The 18,394-nt window shown below is 41.3% G+C and overlaps 1 protein-coding gene across 1 annotated transcript in view; it reads right to left on the bottom strand.

Annotated features, from left to right (window-relative positions):
- Positions 1-10,649: 10,649 nt before the first annotated feature.
- Positions 10,650-18,394, bottom strand: part of LOC142078097 (tyrosine 3-monooxygenase-like) — a 31,396-nt gene continuing 23,651 nt past the window's right edge. The window contains exons 11-13 of the mRNA XM_075140624.1: positions 17,603-17,698; positions 12,411-12,544; positions 10,650-10,809 (exon numbers count right to left, since the gene is read on the bottom strand). Of these exons, the coding sequence (XP_074996725.1) occupies positions 10,650-10,809; positions 12,411-12,544; positions 17,603-17,698 (390 nt within the window). The remainder of the gene's footprint in view (positions 10,810-12,410; positions 12,545-17,602; positions 17,699-18,394) is intronic.

Here is an 18,394-nt window from a genome sequence, read left to right as displayed (position 1 = left end):
AGTAGTAGTGTTGCCAAAGGCAAAACTATAACCTAAATATTTCACTAAGGAGATGACTAACAGATGGTCCTACACGCTGCTAGATATGGGTTCTGATGGGCCTTGAAAGGACAAGTTCTACCACACCACTCTCTGCAGTCAGAAAGCCACTCAAGTGTGATGTTAGGGGCCACTGCAGCCCAGCCAGTTTCATCCCCTTGAGCAGCATTCGATAATATCTGGTCTCACCAGTTCTGTAAACAAGTCAAAATCTCAAAGCTGGGTTATGTGATTTTATCCCTACCACTCATTCTTTCCAAGTTGTCCTTTTGGGCATGGAATAGATTTCTGTATCTCTTCTTTATTTTCACAAATATTTACTATCCCGGTGTATATGTCTTTGACCCAATACATCACGCTGTTCTTTAATTAGAAAGATAGCAAAAGGAAGGTGGTTGTCACCATTTGTCCAGTAGTAGGAGTCTGTCAGGTAACTGGGCAAAAGTTAAGCGAGCCACCATGTTTACATTAATGCTAATGCTGCGCTACCACCTTGTGGACAAACGGTAAATAGCACCGAGCTGTACGACACGCAGGTACACTGTCCCTGTGAAGTAAATACAGCACTGGTTGGGAAGGTGACTGTGGGCAGTCTAGCTGACAAGGACAGCACAGTCTGAATCCTCCAGATTGAGCAGGATCTGGGCAGCCACAGAAGCCAAACAGATTGTGAAAATCTGCTGGAGCTCTGAAGTGTGATAGCAGGTGAAGGGTACCCCTCAAAGGGATATGACAGTCTGATTCTCCTCTAGGATAAAGAGAGAAGCAAGCAGGAATGAAATCATGGCCCTGTGATACTAGAGTACTGATGCGTTTATATAGGCAACTCCTCTGATCTGCCTGCTCTCAACCGCAGTCCTCAGAGCTACTTGCAGCTTCCTTCACTGCCTTCTACCTGCTAGCTCAACTGACAAGTCCTTTGACAGTGTATTGCCTTGGAGTCCCAGCTCCCCCATGGTCTTCTCTCCACATGCTGGGATTACAGCAACTCTCTTGCATTTCAATGCTGTGCTTCAGGGAAGAATAAAAATCAGAACACCACCTAAAAGTTCAGTTACTGAACATGTTATTAGTAAGAATATTATTGGTAGCCTCTTCATCCCATCAGTATGGCACTTAACAGATTCCAAGAGAAGAACCTTATCTTCCTTTTCCCTAAAACTGAAGGAATCCCCCTGCAGGTCTGAAAGTCTGCATGATCAGGAGGAGATGTACTGTCTGATGTGCCTCCTCACACATAAACTACAGAGGGATTTGAAAAACAAGTGTTACTCAGACATCTCAATTACATGCCAAAGATGATTGGCATGATCTGATTTGGGTCTTATATGGCTGAAGGGAAAAGCTTTTGGGGGACTGAGCCTCCTGTTAGTTAACAGGCTAGAGATCCGGATTTACTGATCCAGATATACTGATGCCAAATTCTCTCTGTGGTCTGATGTGACACAAAATCAAACTGAGGCTTTCCACATCCAGAGAACATGTCCAAAAAACTCAGTTTATTTGATATTACAGAAAAAGCCTTCCCCAATTGCTCTTCTGTTAGAGTAGTTCTCCCACTGGAGCAAGCACATGAACTTGGCTCTCTAACATGACTACAGATTGCCTTAATGGTAGGCAGTAGAATTCTTTCTTCTTTCCTTCCATCTCACCTCCCCCATCCTCTACATTTTCATAAGACAGCTTGAACATTTTTTCCAGGATTGCCTCTTCCAAGCTCAAGAATGGTTCATCCTGACAAGCAGGAAGCCAAGGAAAGATGGTGGGAGGCCTGCGTGGATGAAACAAGGAGCTCCAGACAAATTTCAAACATAAAAAAGAAACATGGAAGAGGTGGAATTAGTTTCAAATCTCCCATAAGGAATATAGACACATTATATCAACAGGGATGAGGTTAGGAAAATCAAAGCCCAGCTGGAGTTGAATCTGGTGAGGGATGTAAAGGGCAACAGGAAGGGCTTCTACAAGTATATCTGCAGCAAAAAAATGGGCAAAATGTAGGCATGCTGCTGAACGGGGTCATGGAAAAGGCTGAGGAACTCACTGACTTCTTGGCTGGAGAAATGGCACAACAGGAATCTCAGGAAACTCAGCGAAGTGCAAAATCCCGCATCTGAGGATGATTAGCCCCATGTGTGGGCTGGGGGGATCCACCAACTGAAAAGCAGCTTGGCAGAAAAGGCCTGCTGACCCAGGGGTACTGGTGGACAACAAGTTGACTATAAGCCAGGAATCTGCCTTTGAGGCATAGATGGCCAACAGCATCCTGGGCCGCATTAGGAAGACCATTGCAGGCAGATGGAGGAAGGTGATCCTTCCTTTCTGCTCATCAGCAGTGAAACCACATCTGGAGTATTGCAGTCAGTGCTGGGCTCCCCAGTACAAGGACATGGACATACTGGGGCAAGTCTAATGAAGGACCATGAAGATGATTTAGGGATTGGAGCATGTGACATACAGGGAGATGCTGAGAGCGCTCGGACTGTTCAGCCTGGAAAAGAGAAGGCTCAGTGGGATCTTATCAATGTATATAAATATCTGATGGAGAGAGTAAAGAAGGTAAAGACAGACTCTTCTCAGCAGTATCCTGTGAAAGGACAAGAGGCAATGGGCACAAATTCAAATGCAGGAAATTCCATTTAAATGTAAAAAGCTTTTTTTACTGTGAGAGTGGTCAAACACTAGAACAGGCTGCCCAGAGAGGTTGTGGAGTCTCTGTCCCTGGAGATATTCGAAGCCTGACTAGACACAATACTAAGCAACCTGCTCTAGTTGACCCTGCTCTGAGTAGGATGTTGGACTAGACAATCTCCAGAGGTCACTTCCAACCTCTGTGATTCTGTTCAGCAACACGTTCATTATTCCAGACACAGTTCTCCTGTGTACAACTTCTTGTTCCATTTTTGGCAGAGAGAGGAAAAATGTTTCTATCTTCTGATTCTGCTTTCAGGATAACATTCAGCCCACAGGTATCGTGGGACATGAGTCAGTCCTCATGCTCTCTTCAGCACTTTTCCCTGCCCTACTTCTCCTGTTGCCCAAAGAAACTTATTGAAGCATCACAGCTCCCTTCTGGCCCCAGCTTCTCTCTTACAAGGAGGTGGGAAACACCAAAGCATATATACTATTTTTCGGTGTGGCAGAAGCACGGGATAAGCTTAGGGCATGAGGGGCAGTAAATGCACTGTAGGTGCTTTTCCACTCCAGCTTTATGGAAAAGTGGTCCTTTAATTCAGGATTAGATCCCTCATCCCTTGCTCTGCCTCAAGCACCGGACTGCCATGAATCTAGGACTCTCTCTCCCATTTATGCTCACCTGCTGTCCTTTTGCTCCTCTCTTCCACTGATCAATACTGTGAAATAGCAGAGGTGCTATGGAGAAATGGGTTGTGTACCAAAGACCTTAATCTTAAAGATGTGTTCATTTCATCTACCGAGATCTTGCTAGTGAAAGATTTTCATGTCATGCCGAAAATAACAACTTCTTTACTGAGGGTGGAAATCTGGTAATGTGACAAATGCTGAATCTGTTTCTCTGGAGAGAAATTGCTAGCAGAAGACTCTGTGATGGTGTTGTAGGAAGTATTCAGAGCAAAACAGTTCTTGCTGGGTTTTGTTGGTGCCCTCAGCTACAGGAGTACATTCTTCCTCGCTTCTATGAATCAGGTTCCTTATGTAAAGAATTATTTCTCCTTGTTCCATGTTTCCTAAACGATATAATTTATTTTACTCTGTCTTGCACACAAATATAAACAGGATTCCATAATCTCAAAACTGATATATTAGAAAGCGCAAAACCTGAACTTCCTTTCCCGAATTCTCAGGCAACATAGTGGGCCATGTAGCATAGCCTAAGACAGGTCTTCTGAAACTGGTGGTGTAATACCATTTTACATCAGCTTAGGATACAGAACTAAGCCATTAGTGGGAATCAAACTGGGCCCAACAGTCCTCTGTAATAACTTTATTTTCTTCAGCTGTTAGTCAGCACCTAAAGGCTTTAGTAAACTGCTGGAATGTGAAGAACATTTTGCGGAAATTAATCAGGAAAGTCTTTGTACAGCCCATCTTTGCCATTTAAGTGGTAAAGAGTGACTTACTGCATAACGACATCATTGCCTCTTTGCTTCATGATTTCAGTCTGGTTCCTGGACAAATAGAGATGTCAAGGCAATCGGAAAGTCAATTTTCTCCATGCAAATTTGTTTTTTTATCTACCTTTAACTCCATTTAACCAAGTAAGATAGCAATGCAGAAACTAATGATGTATCACAAAGTACTGAGAAAATGAGCTTGAATGTTTGGCTGCAACCCAAACAGGCAATATCATCATAAAGCCATCACCACATTAGTGATGGAGTGGAATTATTACGAAACTGTGTATGCACTTGACAGTGCTATTGGATGATACATTTGTAATAGAAAGCCCATTCTGGTAACCTTTGACTTGTTTCCTGCCCAGGGATAAAGATTGGTAATTGGAAGAAAGTTGCAACAAGCAACAGTGACTAGCAAGTTTAATTTTCGAAACTCCCTACTCCTCAAGCTCCCTGCAGCTAACACAATGTTTCATAAAGGGGGCTAAAATTCAGATTCAGTTACAAAGCCTGCCTTTGTAGGACACTGGAGACACAAGAATTGAGTGAAATCATTTTGTTTACTCAGATTTAGACCAAGAAATATGAACTAATGCAAGAGTCAGAACCAAATTGAAATGTCTGCAGTACAAGACCTAAACACTGTACAAAATTCATATCATCATCCAACACACATTCCATTTCTAACCCATCAGTTTTGGGATTCATTCAGGAAATACTTAAAAACAGGCTTTTTTTCTTTTTTTACGGGTTCTATTGAGAGTGTTTCTAACACTCTTGTACAAAACATAGTGATGATCATCTGTGTCATCTTGTGAGATGTTCTTGAAAGACAGCATTTGTTAATTAACAAATTAATTGATATTTTCCTTCTACGACTTCATTTTAATTGTCTATTTATATCAGAGTATTTAGTGTGCCAGTCTACCACTTCAAGGAATATTTCTATAATACTGATAGTTGGGGTTTTTTTCTCTGTCAGTAAATATAAGAGGAAAGTACTAGATGTTGTACAGTGATACGACTGTAAATGAATCCTTTATTTTTACTTCCACATTTTAGCTATTAGCCTGCTCAACAGAACTTTTGCTGTTGATTCAGAGTCTGCAAGTGGGATCAGTCAAACTGGCTTCACTAAATTCAACAGCGTATCCTGCTTTATTACATGCCATGCTCACACTCCACAACTTCAGCGACAGCTGAAACAGGTCACATAATTGTTACAAAGCAGCCAGTTCAGACACTGAACTTCCAAACTGGAGGATTTTTCTAGTTACTGTACCTGACAGGTGTTATGTGCTGGTTTATATTTAGTAGTTTATGTTTAAATCAATCATGGGTAATTTTGTGAAAGATGTACCTTGAAGACTAACACTACTGGTTGTGGATGGTTTGAGAATTGGTTTGGATACAGCAAGTGACAGCTGTCATCTCTTTTACTCAAATGTAACCATTTTACCAGCTCTTAATTGCCTTCGGCAAGAGCCAGGTTTAAGCTTAAGAGGGTCCATTTGTTGCTCGACTTCCACCTAAAACCCTGGGAAAACAATATTGAACTTTCTCATGTTCAGTGAGCTAATTTTTCCTATTTGCAAACACAAGTCAAAGGGATCAATAAATAACATTTTAAACAAAGGGAAAAAAAGAAAACTCTTGACAAAACAGTTAAGCAGAGTAAAAGACAGCACCTAGCATACAGCTATAGCAATAATAATTTTACAGTTTTCTGCTGGAGCGGCAGTGCTTGGCCAGCTGCTCGCTTTCCCCTCCTAGGGTAGCCTTCACTCAACATTTAGGACTCCTGTGTCTTGCAGGGCATCAAGGCCTGGTCAGCTTCAGCTTTCCCACACACCATGTAAGAAACTCTTTCCCAAAGACCCCTTTCTACTTTCCAACCTTTGTACCCCATGCTGAAAGTAAATGCCTTAGATAAGGCTAACACTACTCAGGCACAGTTAAAAAGTCTTAACTGACCTTGACTCCTCTACACTCTTACAAGTATGAACTTTCCTCCTGTATGCTAAAAAGCTCCCTTTCAAACAGAAATGTTTCTCAAATATAATGAAACAGCATATGCAAACCAAACATATTTTAGGCCTATCTACTGGTCCTTTCCATTCCTTGTCCCTTTGCTCTGCAGTTGTCAGCCAGACTCCTTTCCTAGTCTGACTTTCTTTCCCCTGAGGAATTCCTGTGGTGGGAGAGAGTGCCAGAGATTTGCTTTCACTTTGGGCCTCAGCCACCAGCGTTACCCAAAGTTAATGTATATTTAATACAATACAGCCAGTAACCCTTTCTGCCAACCTCTGATCATGCGCCAGCTGAAGAATGCTGTGAAGTAATGTCCTCTAACTAAATCTCAAAGCCCACGTATAAACTCCTGATTAGTGGTGGGTGAGATTACTAGCGATGTATGTATATACCCCTCTGTTTCTTTGCCAGCTGGAATTTCTCCATGCTGTAGGATATCTACGGAAGCAGGCTCCAGAGAACCTTCTGTTTTTGCGGTACGTGTGTAAAGCCAGAGGGTTTTTCCTGGAGCTTGATTTCCAGCCTCAAGCAGTCATATAACACTTCTGTGCGTGGTTAATTGATGGTCATGATTTACTGGGTAAGTTATGGCATTTCAGTGACGGGTGTAAGGTGATCTTCATGTGTGTAGCAGTTGTACATGGACCAATTTCATGTTTTAGGTTTCTTCAGGAATACACTATCGTTTCCATGGAAGTTTGCCTTTTTTTGTTTGCTTCTTCCTTCATGGGTCAGCAGAGACAAGGAAGACTGAGTGTAATCAAATGAAGTTTCCTTTCTTGGAAGGTCTTTTTTTTTTTTTCTCCTCTGGTATTTCTTTAATTGGTTAAGTAAGGTTTACGTTCACCAGGTAGTATAAAGGTCGAAATGTTAAGGGAACCAGAGGGAAGTGATTGAGAAGGTCTTTCTGAGGGTGACAGCTCTGCCTTGTAATACAATACTATTTCTCATGGGAGTGGGTGGGAGGCCTGCCTAAATTTCCTCTTCCTGTCCTGCCAAATTCCCCAAATTGCATAACTGTGTATTCTCCTTACACAGTGGTACCCTTGGCATCCCTAGTAAATCTGCAGGGAAGCAGTGAGGCAGCTGGAGGCTTGAAGGTGGACCAAAATTGGTAGAGGACAGACTTGGTTAGCCAAAAAACAAAACAAACCCAAACCCACAAACTGAATTTACTAACTCTCCCATGTATAACAGAACAACACAATACAGATTTAATAACATACACCATTTTGTTCTAAATGCACTCCATCTAGGAAAAATAAGTTTATCGGGATAAGCAAAGGACCCATGGGGAGTTCATCAGTTCAGTTTCAAGTCACAAGATGTGTTTTACTTGGCTTTGGAGCCTTCTTGTGCAAGATTAATGTGAAACTGCTGAAATGCAAACTGACAAAAAGACATATTTTTACTGGTTGGTGCTTTTTCCTCTGTGCCATTATTTTCATCGGGAGGCCCCATCACTGCCTTCCCCATCACCCCTGCTTAGACTGACAGGAGTATGAGGTACTTCTTGGCTTCTGTGAGGAAATGAAAGAATGACTATTGGAAGAGCAGCATGACCAATGTACCTCATAAGGATGTAACCCTGAAGGCTTTTGCTTTGTCACTACACTGAATCAGAAGAGAAGAATTTGGACCTCCTTAGAGGGGAGTGTCAAACATGGCTATCCTGCGTAGGTTTTGCCTGAATAAGGAGGGAAAGATTTGCCTCCTTTGGCAAAATATTTATGCTTCTTAAAAGTTCAAGTAGCCAAATTCATTACTTCTGAAGCTTTGCTAAGCCTCACTGTAGCCTACCCTACTAGATGTGTATGTCAGCTGACTGTGATTAAGACAATAAAAAAGCAAGTACAGCCATAGAGGTCTTGATAATCCTGCTCTTATTGTCTGTGTACAGCACCTTAAATAGGCTCGATACTGTCGCTGGGATTGCTCGAGAGATTGGGTACTACTCAGCATGTGTAAGGGTGGGAGAATCTGGCTCCAAATGGTTTCTTTTTCTCTTCTTGCTACAGGAACTGGAAAAGACAAGGGTGTGTGGGCGGGCCTGGAGTCCTTCCAAGGAAAGTGTGAGGCCTTGGGCAAAACAAATCCATCAGGTCTCTCATTTCTTCCAAATATAGGTCTGTTCTGAGCAATAGCCAAACTCAAGCCTAAACTCCACATTCAACCATTTCAGAGGGAATACATGAAAAAAGACTCTATGGCCTACAGAGTCCATGTATAGAAAATATTTTGATAGCTCTTCCGCTCTGGCATTATCTTCCACTTAAAAAGAAAGAAAAAGAAAACACACAAAACTGGAGCTCATGGTTCAATTTTCACTGTAAAACAACTGGTTGATGGAAATAGTACTTCTGAAAACAATCTGTTGTGAGCTATCAAGCATTTTTGCCTATGCACCAATTGGCAGGAAGTAGACAGATAAATTATTACAATATGTAACAAAACAAATTGCTCTGAAGGGAAATGGTATTTGTGTGTGTGTGTACCAGCAGAATAAGTAGAAGTAAATCCGTAAAAGTATGCTGAGAGATCATCCTCCATCGCAGCAGAAATATACTGGAAGCAAAGGAACTCACTTCAGCTCACTCCCTGTCTGAATTTCTAGCAAAACAAGGTTTATGATATGCAAGTGTTCTCCTGGAGCAGAATAGAAGAATCCTGGACTTAAATGAAAAAAAGAAAAAACTTGGGATGTTCCTGCTGTTAAGAGGAAGGGGTCTCATAGCCATTTTTGCCAAGATATTTCCAAATTTTTCAGGCATCACCACATTTTAATAAAATGGAGCAGTTGCAGCAGCTCCCTAGATCTTGAATACTCTATTACTGCCCATGGGAAAATTTTCTGAAGTGCTTATAGACATGAAGATTTAAGAGACAAAATCCCATTAACTTTCAATAAGACAGTTTCTTTAGAGCCTGGCACATGGACAAATTACAGTGAGATAAGCTCTGTATGAAGTAACAGCATGTGAATTGATCTGTTGTGGCTTTCTGTGTACATGCTCCCATCCCACAGTGACCAGTGACCAGTTAAGGCAGAGATGATGACTCCTTTTTCATCACATTTAGCTCAGAGTTCAGACCATGTAACCAGGCAGTTAGTGGATAGCAGCGGACAAGCTTGCTGTCTGCCACGTGGTAAATACACTTTTGAAAAAATAAGTAGAGCTTCTAAGCTGCGTAGGATAAATCTACCTTGACATTTGTGGATGACAGCTTGAGTCATGAGATCCACATTGCCCCTCCTGATGCCATACCTGTAACCTGCACCAACCCCGTCTGTTCGCACTGCTGCTAAGAGGAGAGGGAATCCTTCTACGCATGAACCTTGTTTTCTTTTCCCGAACTAGTGTCTGCCTGTGGATGGTGGAAGAAGGAAGGGGACATGAAGAGCATGAAAGTCTGGAAAAGGCAATTATGGGATTGATTCTGGGAAACGTGACCTGCAGACAATAGATAAATTTCAGACACATCTCAGAGAGGGACTGGAGAGGGAGGCAAGATGAGTTGGAGCATATATCTGATATTGTTTCCATAGCAAGGCTATATGGCTGCTATATGGAACATCTACTAGACGTTCCATAGATTTAGCCTTTTGGTTATTACTATAATCATCATGACATCAATAAGAAACAAAGAGTTTTAAAGGTCTCCAGGAGTATCTGAATCCCATGAAAAACCAATGGGACTCTATTTCTTTAAGGTTTCTTTGAAAATCCTTCCTTACACCCAAATTTCCTTCCCAGAATCCAAATTTCCCTTTCAAATTAAGCATCCTTGTATGTGACAGAGCCAGAGTGTCATGGGCCTATCATTTTCTGGTTTTTTTCAGTCAACGGACAAATATTCTGCGATCTCAAATATGTCAGGAAATTATTTTGCCTTATTTGAAGGCTACTGAATGAGATAAGTGTCTAAAAATAAGTAGTGAGCAGAAGTAAAGGGTTCCTCTTACAAACTCTTGCATTTGCACATTGTTCATAGTTTGTGAGCACAATAGCTGATAGTAATTACTAGCAGAAATGAGCTAACTGCAAGTTAGCTGCTACACGACTGTAGGCAGCTAGCCAACCTAAAAGATTGTGATCATGTCATTTAAGCAGCAACTAAAAGACTGTGTGGCTGAAAAGTTACTGTGCTATTTTGTGACAGGTAACTTGAAAAGGTGGCAGGTGAATAAAAAAAACTGTAAGAGTCCAATAATAACAGATAAATATACTCCAAACATCTGTAGCTCATACCACCTACCAAAAATTGGAGTAATTTGGCCTTGTTTATCATTGAAACATACTCAATAAGAACTCATTAATGTGGCTAAGTCAGCAGCCTAAATTACAGTGAAAAGATTAGCTTGACAGAGCTGTTTCGTGGGTTAAAGATTTTTGCATGCAACTACAACTTCATCACTAAATCTTCAAGTGCTGGAACCACCAACAAGTATCTCAGTGCCAGGTAAGATGCACTGCTGTAGTTTTAAGAGAGGTTTTCAAGGGCCAAGCAGAGGTTTTTCAGTTCCTCTTTCATTTGATGGAGTGCCCTCTTGACTTTCTGAGGTGTGTTCATAACCTCTATGCTGCTGGTGAACGGGTTGTAGTGCAGAGAAAAAGGCTTCTTGATCTTCATCGCGTAGTTTCTGGGGGGTAAGAAGACAGAGCTGCTAGTTCAGAAGCCATTTCCCCAAGTGTAAAACCTGCAGGACTTAATTTCTCAGTATGTAGGCATGGACTTATAGGGAAGCAGAGGCTGCGGTGACACCTCCTCCCTGTTACTCCTTAATGTTGTCTGGTGCAGTACATCCTCCCCACGGCTGAACTACTTGCAGCCCAAAAGATCTGCAGTGCCTGCTTTTCAGCGTCGCTGGCTCAGACCCATCTGTGCTCTTACAGATCTACGTTAACACAATTCAGAGTTATTACAACCACAAGCTGAGGAATGCAGGAACACAGCATGTCTGCCGCCTTCACTTCTAAGAAATAACCTGGAGTAGCTCTTTCTGCGTAAAATTCTAAAAACCTGTTGATTCTAGGCATCCTGGGCTATTTTGCTATCTCTATTAAAAGAAAAAACATGACTGCTTGCCATTTTCGACAATGTTTCCATTAAGTACATGCTGGTAGGAGTCCCCTGTACTGATATTGCCTTATGTTTTCCATTCTGACAGATTCTTGTGCTTTTGGTTATTTTGAGCAGCTTTGGCTGTGCAACTATCTTGAAAAAAATGTATGAAAAAGCTTCAAGTCTGAGAATGGTGTATTCCTTGTCCTTTTAAGTTCTTTTTGGGTTTGCCTGAATCAAATGCTCTTGAACGTCCTCCCTCTTCTGCCAGTGAGTTCTCAGCCACATTTTTACACACATTAATAATTTAATGTGAACCTTCAGATTTAAGATGAGGGGCCTAATTTGCCATTGCTATAACCCCAGCAGACAGTGCTTCTGGGGAAGAGGTGGGGGGAGTAGGGAAGAAGCCTGGCCCAGGTTCTCTTCCTCTAATAAATCCCTCATTTCAGCTCCTACGTGCTCCCCAGTAGCTCCACAACCAGCCTCCTGCCTCCAGCCAGAATTGGTCATGTTGTTCTAACTGTTGGAGATGAAGGCCAGAATTTAAACCCTGCTTACTTTAAAAAAATTTGTTTTCAAAAAATCCTTACTGCATAACATAACAAAGTCAAAGAAACGCATTTAGAAACACCTCAAGCTAATTTGAATAATGTTATTGAGGTTGCAGTCAGCTACTTTGTAGAAATTAGATTGCCTGTGAATGCTGATTCTGCATTCTTGCAGATATAATCAGAGGAGAAAGGCAATCCTGTTTTTCAGCCCCCTGCTGATCCATGTTAATTCCCGAGTCTGCTATAACATTTCTGTGTGACCTTGGGTAAATCAGTTCTTCATGACCTCTTATTTGAGTGGACTAGCACATAGGCACCCCAACTGTGGAATTGCACTCTACTCTTGTTATTCAGTTACAGAATTTACTTCAGAAGTTGTTAAAATGAGGCATTGCTAAGATGAAGCATGTGAGAGGGCATAACAATATATAGTTATGATTTTCTGTGAAGCTTTTCTGAGATAAACAATCTCATGTTTCATTTTGTTGTAAAAAAGTCACCGTGCAGCTGAAGTGCACATGAGATAGCCTGGCATGATTATTGCAATAGCGGTAGATGTACCTGAGATTAGGATTCAAGCCGGTGTGCCCCCCTCAATGAAAATACCCACAAACGCTTTACTTACTGAAGCTTGACCTTGACATCTTCCAAATTTTCTGCTATGAAATAGACAGGCTGGAAAGCTTGATCCTGATAGGGGTGAACTGCAGTCACTTCTGGATCAAAAGGCTTGTACTCTGGCTTGTTTGATAAAGCATACTTTGTAATGGGAACAACACAGGTTAGAGCAGGTGAATGAACATAGCAAGAATTAGTGCCTACTGGGCTGTGAAATGCTCTTTGTGGAATTTTTAAAGGTAATATCAAGTCCTGTTCTTTCACAGGTGAAAGCTGCTTTTCATAATTAGCAGTTAATAAACCAAATAATAAATATTTTTTAAAAAGAAGAAAAAAGAAAAAAAAAGGAAAGATATATTTCCTGTATTACAGTGATGTACAATTGGGTACCATAACCACGTTCTCAGACAGGGAGGGGAAAGTCTATGCCACCCCCCAAAATCTGCATATCTAGAAGAAAAAATAATATCATACTGCTTTTTTCAACTAGTATCGTAGAAGATTCACAGTCCTGTGCAGCACTATTTCAAAGTCCCCAGCCCATGTCACAAATCTCACATTTCCTGCTGCACTGAAGAACAGATGGAATACTCCTGGTATTTTCTGCACAGCTCCCATGTCAGTTAAGCAGCCTAAATGCTTCCCTGAATCCCTAGGTATAAATATGTACTATACTCTGTGTGTGCATGTTTGTGTTTTGGGCCCACAGAGGTTCTTCTATATGTTCTTCTCAGGTTCTTCTATATTGTCCCCTCAGGCAGACAGGAGGATTATGGAAGCCACTTATGTCCACACTGCAGTCCATAGGCACATCTATTGTTTGTTTACACATACTGGAGATACCATTAAACCAGCCAGCAGCAGAGCTGATGACAGTGTGATTGTGTAGGTATTGGTGTTGGTTGTTTAGTACCTGCATAGGGTCCTGGGAAGGCAGGGCAGCTCACGCTTAAAGTGAGTTCCTGCACAGTTTGTCTGTCCCCGAAACCCAAGTGAGATAGTTTAAAGCTAGCTCAGCTCCACTGACATTTGAACTGCACCATAGATGTGCCTTAAAGCTGGTTTGGCCTCCAGTTGGCCAGGTTGGTGAGCGCCATGACCACTTTGGTGAAGTGTCCTGGGTACAAACAAAAAGGAAAAAGGCAACTCATCTCAGTCAACGTCAAGACCCTTCTTTCCACTTCTAGCCTGGACAGTGAGCCCCATCCACCTAGGGACAGTCTTTTAGTACGCACCCCTTCTTTGAAATCTGCGTGTTTGTCTTCCTCTCTTCTTCCCCAGTCTTCAGAAGGCTCTCTTCACTATTTTATGATCCAAATGCCAACTCCCATGGTACTTGTAAATAACTGGTAAGAGTGGGTGACGCTGCACAAGACTTTCAGCTCAAACTGCTAACTGGAAAAATTCAGACAGTACCCTTAAGCACATTTTCAAATATTTCACTGAACTGAGCCTGAACCCTCCATCACTGGAGGCCTGCCTTAACCAGTAGGTCAATTTGCTGCAGAACTGGTGCAGAAATTAATACAGGGCTTTTAAAACAAGAAAAAAGGAACAAGAATATAAAATGGTAAAAGATGGTGTTTTTCCTGTTCTTCATTTGCAGTCTGTAATTGAAGAATAAACCTTGGAGAGCATTCATACAATCTAAGATGGATGGTATACACAAACGTGAGGCTGCTCTTATAATCTTAGAAGCTCTGGGGACTAATGGGAAAAGATTTCAGAAACTCAAAACCTGACAGGGGTCCCGCTATGCTGTCAGTGTTGAAGCAGAACTGAAATCCCATTGATTTCAGTGGAAGTTCAGCTTGAAACTGGATGGCCTTAAAGGCCTCTACAAGTTAAGTACTTGTTGTGCTGCAAGAAAAGCATATGTAGCACTGAGTGCTGCCAGAAGTGTCGTATGAGCCGTAAGATTTTACAGTATGTAGGACAGAGTCCAGCTGAGTGTTAACAGGAGAAGCATTTTGGATAATGTAGAACAGCTGAAAGAATATAGTGAAATAAACAGTGCAATACCAAGAGCTGTTGGGGAGGAATTCTTACAGTTCAGAGGAGGCAAGGCTGGCCAGCAGTCAGACCCATTACAACTGTTCAGTTTAGACTTGGGTATGGTTATCCTGTCCCTTCTGATACCTAGCTGCTGTCACTAAATGACTTCTTAGATAACATGGATTCGAGTGCAAGTCTCATGCAGAGGGCGTCTAGCTCGCTCTCTCATCCTCTGCCTTTTTCCCAAGTTATGCCTTGAGTTTGGACAGGATCAGCTCATCCACAGAAAATAACTACCTGAAGCTGAGTTCAAACTGGTCAGAGTGGGTGCTGTGGAGAAGAGGAAAACATTTTGAAGATTTCATAGTCAGGATGTGGTTCCCTGGGTTACAGTCACACACCCACAGACAGTCAGTCCAGGCTGCAGTTCAGGGATGTTCCCAGGTTCCTTGCTGATGCTAAGTTCTCACATAACATTAGCTGGACATACTGCTGCTCACCCTCTCCAGCTGGTTAGGGGTTATATTCTTGTAGCCAACCACCTAGCCTTAGTAACCTCATGCCTTTATTGCCTCTTCAGTGACCAAATCATCCTGTTATTCCTGGTTCAGAAGCCTTCAGTGATGAGAAAACCCCTCCTTTGTGCAGGTTGCTGCAGCGCATCTCCTCCGTCACATGAGCTGCAGTGAGTCTGCCTGTGCCAAATACGCTCATCAGCTAAACTGTATGGAATTGAGTTTGGGGCCTCCATGCACAGGCCCATGTCTGGGCCCATACTGAGAAGACTGGCAGGTAATTATCAGGATGGACAATGGCTTTCTCCCAAACAGTAGCAAAACTTATCCAGAGCTTTCTCAAGAGCCAGTCTAAGACTGCAAAATTAGCTTTGCAATAAACTGAAGGCTATCATGAGCCTCATTATCTTCCAATCTTGATCTTCTCTAACAAAACTGCCTAGCCACTGCTGTATTTCTAAAAAAATCCCTTCTATGAAACAGGCACTGCACTACACATATTTCTTCTCTTCAGCTGTAAAAGAAACAGTTGGTATACATTTTCAAGTTGTTAGCAGGTGCTTAGGCATAGGACCTCAGCACTTTACTCCCACTGCCACTGTCTATACTGAAGTTAGAATCAGATGTTTATGCAGAATGATTAAATGGAAACATTTCTGTATTTCAGTTTTGTTCCAAATAAAAATCTGTGAGATGAATCAGTCAACCATAAAAGGAAACTTCAGCACTTAAGGCTAGGGATATAATTAATTTGTGTACAAGAAGTTTCAGATGCTCAAAGTGAAGTGCATAGAACCCACTCAACTCCAGCCACCAAAAGTGAGCATTTCTGATGCAACTTTTACTTTCATCAGTGTCAAAATTAAACAGAAAAAGGAGGTAACATCATGCAGATAGATTCTGTGGTGCATATTACTGTGAAAGCTACATAAGTATCGGAGATACGATTACCTCTGCCCTTTAGTATCCTGTTTAACATGTAAATGTATTTGATTTAAAACTATAAAGTATTCAGGCAGGCAGAGTAGAATTAATGTTGCCTTGAACTGTGCTTTGACATTGGATGATTTTGGTTTTACCAGGTAAATAAAAGCAAGCCTAGGTTTCCTGTTTGTTGGCTGTGAATATAGCAAGTACTGAAGGATTCTCAGAAAAACAGTAGCTTCAGCCTTACCCTAGAACAGATAGACATGTAAAGTAAATGCATTACACTGGAGCCTAATTTGTAGGGGAGCTCATTGATCTGCTGTTTCAAAACGAGACGGCTTCACTGTCCGTTTCACAGCAGAGTGTTGTGGTAGTGCTAGCACACTTCTGCTCATGTTTATGAGCAGTCAGGCACAAGGTCATGTTGTTATGTAGAAAGAAAGACACGTTTAACTTCTCTAGAGAGCTAATGAGCATGCAGATCTCTCAGCTTATGAAGAGAGAAAGCTCTGCAAATCATATACCACAGAGTTTGCTCACAAAAGTCTCCAAATTGCCAGTGTTGGGAGAAAACCAATGCTTAACTCAGCAGGTGGTAAAATGAAGGTTGATGTCTGGGAGGGTTTCCCTTTCTATATGTTAACTCTCAACTGCCCCTCTGTTGGGACTCCTGTTATAAATGTCTTGAGATTCATCAACATGTTGTTTCTCCCTTCTGTCAATTGACTGGGAAGCGGGCTGACCTGTATACCATTAGGAGAGTTTTGTAATATGTTTACTGTCATAACAATATAACTATCTCCAGTTATGGGAGTCCAAGTTGTGCTAATCCAGCCATGGTTCCATGTGAATGTATCATGTAGCTGGCTGTTAGGCTGTTGTGTCTATGTGTTAAGTTTAAAATATATCTCCCACGAAAAAATTGATTTCTGGTTTATAAAAATGCTTGAAAAGAGTGGTTTTTATTTTCCTTTGGCTTTTACTAATTCCAGAAAATCATCCAGTATCTGCACGACCTGAAGCAATTGAGACCTACTCATACCAGTTTAGGGCTTTTGCACTTAGAAACCGATCATCTGCTCCCGTGCTCTGCGAAACTGAGGAGAAATTAATATCTCCCCTATCAGCTGTTTGTCCAAAGGAGCGGGAAACCCATAAGCTTTCTGTAAAGGTGTACAGTCCCTCTTTCCACAGTTAATCTGTCCAGGCAGGGCAGTATCAAACCTGTGTACGCAGATTTTCATCTGCCTAAAACTCAAGCTGGGATTAGTTTTGAAACGTATTTAGGAATGTAAAATAAGAAAGCATTTTGGTTTTGTCAGTATCCATGCTATTCACATTTTCTTTGCACTTTATTTGGTCCAGTCAGTGCCTTTCTGATTCATATGTGCATGAATGTCAATGGCATGGACAAAGTAGCAGAGTTCATAATAGGCATAATATTGCCCTCTAGTGAGTAGTTCAGAAAGGTGCATGAGTTTTATGTTAAAGTCAACAGGAGTGGTAAGAAGCAAATCTAATACTTTATAGGATGGTTGTTTTAATCGAATTTCATCTCTTTAAGTGGAAGACAGATACAATCCTACAGTAGTTTTTCCCCTACTCGGTAGCGTCTAGGAAGGGAGAATGAATTTCTTTGCAAAAGAAAAAGACGTATTTTAAATCATACTGTTTTATGTGAGGAAACAATACTTTGCTTTTACCAAAGAGTTCGGAAAACTGGATTATAGAAATCTTTCAATACCATACGTTTGACACATACCATAAGCTCCCCATAAGACGAAAGCAGTCCTGCCCCGTAAGCTTTGATCGATCTGTTTTGCTTGCAGAGACCAAACTCCACAGTGAACCAATAAAGCTGGTAATAAAAAAACTTGTGAAAAACAGTCTCAACAGACAGTTCATTTTTAAGCTTCTTATTTTTCCTTTAATTTTATTTTATCCTTATTCCTTAATGTCTTTGTATCTTCAAATTTTATAGTTGTATATTTTAAGAAAATTATTTTTCTCTCAACATACATAACACACAAATTATAACATATTTTTTCAAAACTTGCCATCCTTCCCATTCTCACTCCCCAAAAAAAAAAAAAATTGCTAATGATAATAACATTGATAAATAAAGTCATACAGTCCTATCTCCTTTTTTCTTTGGAGGATGTTACAAACTACTCTGCAACCTCTTAACCCTGAGCTTCATTATAGTCAGTGGAAGCTGACAGATTTCAACCCATAGTCCCCAGAAGGACAGGTAGACCCCCAGAGAGGGTTCAAGACCCTAGGAAAGGTACTTGAAAGGACAGTTTCCCTCCTCCTTTTTCTGTGTGATAGTATTCAGGAGAACTGAAGAATGACTTATCACTTAGCAGCACTGTGCCCTTTAAGATTATGCCAATTACATCTTTATCGTGCTCCAGTAGAAAATAAAGATACATCTCTCTGGGCTGTTCTTGCAATAAAGCATGCTTAGGACCATACTGCCTTTACCTAATGGACAGTAGTGGGACAAAAGCAACTCTTGGCTCTGCCAACCTATTAGCCCTTCCCTTATTAT

Source organism: Calonectris borealis, chromosome 1 (genome assembly GCF_964195595.1).
Source record: "Calonectris borealis chromosome 1, bCalBor7.hap1.2, whole genome shotgun sequence".
Classification (NCBI taxonomy): domain Eukaryota; kingdom Metazoa; phylum Chordata; class Aves; order Procellariiformes; family Procellariidae; genus Calonectris; species Calonectris borealis.
This window is presented reverse-complemented; position numbering and strand designations above follow the sequence as displayed.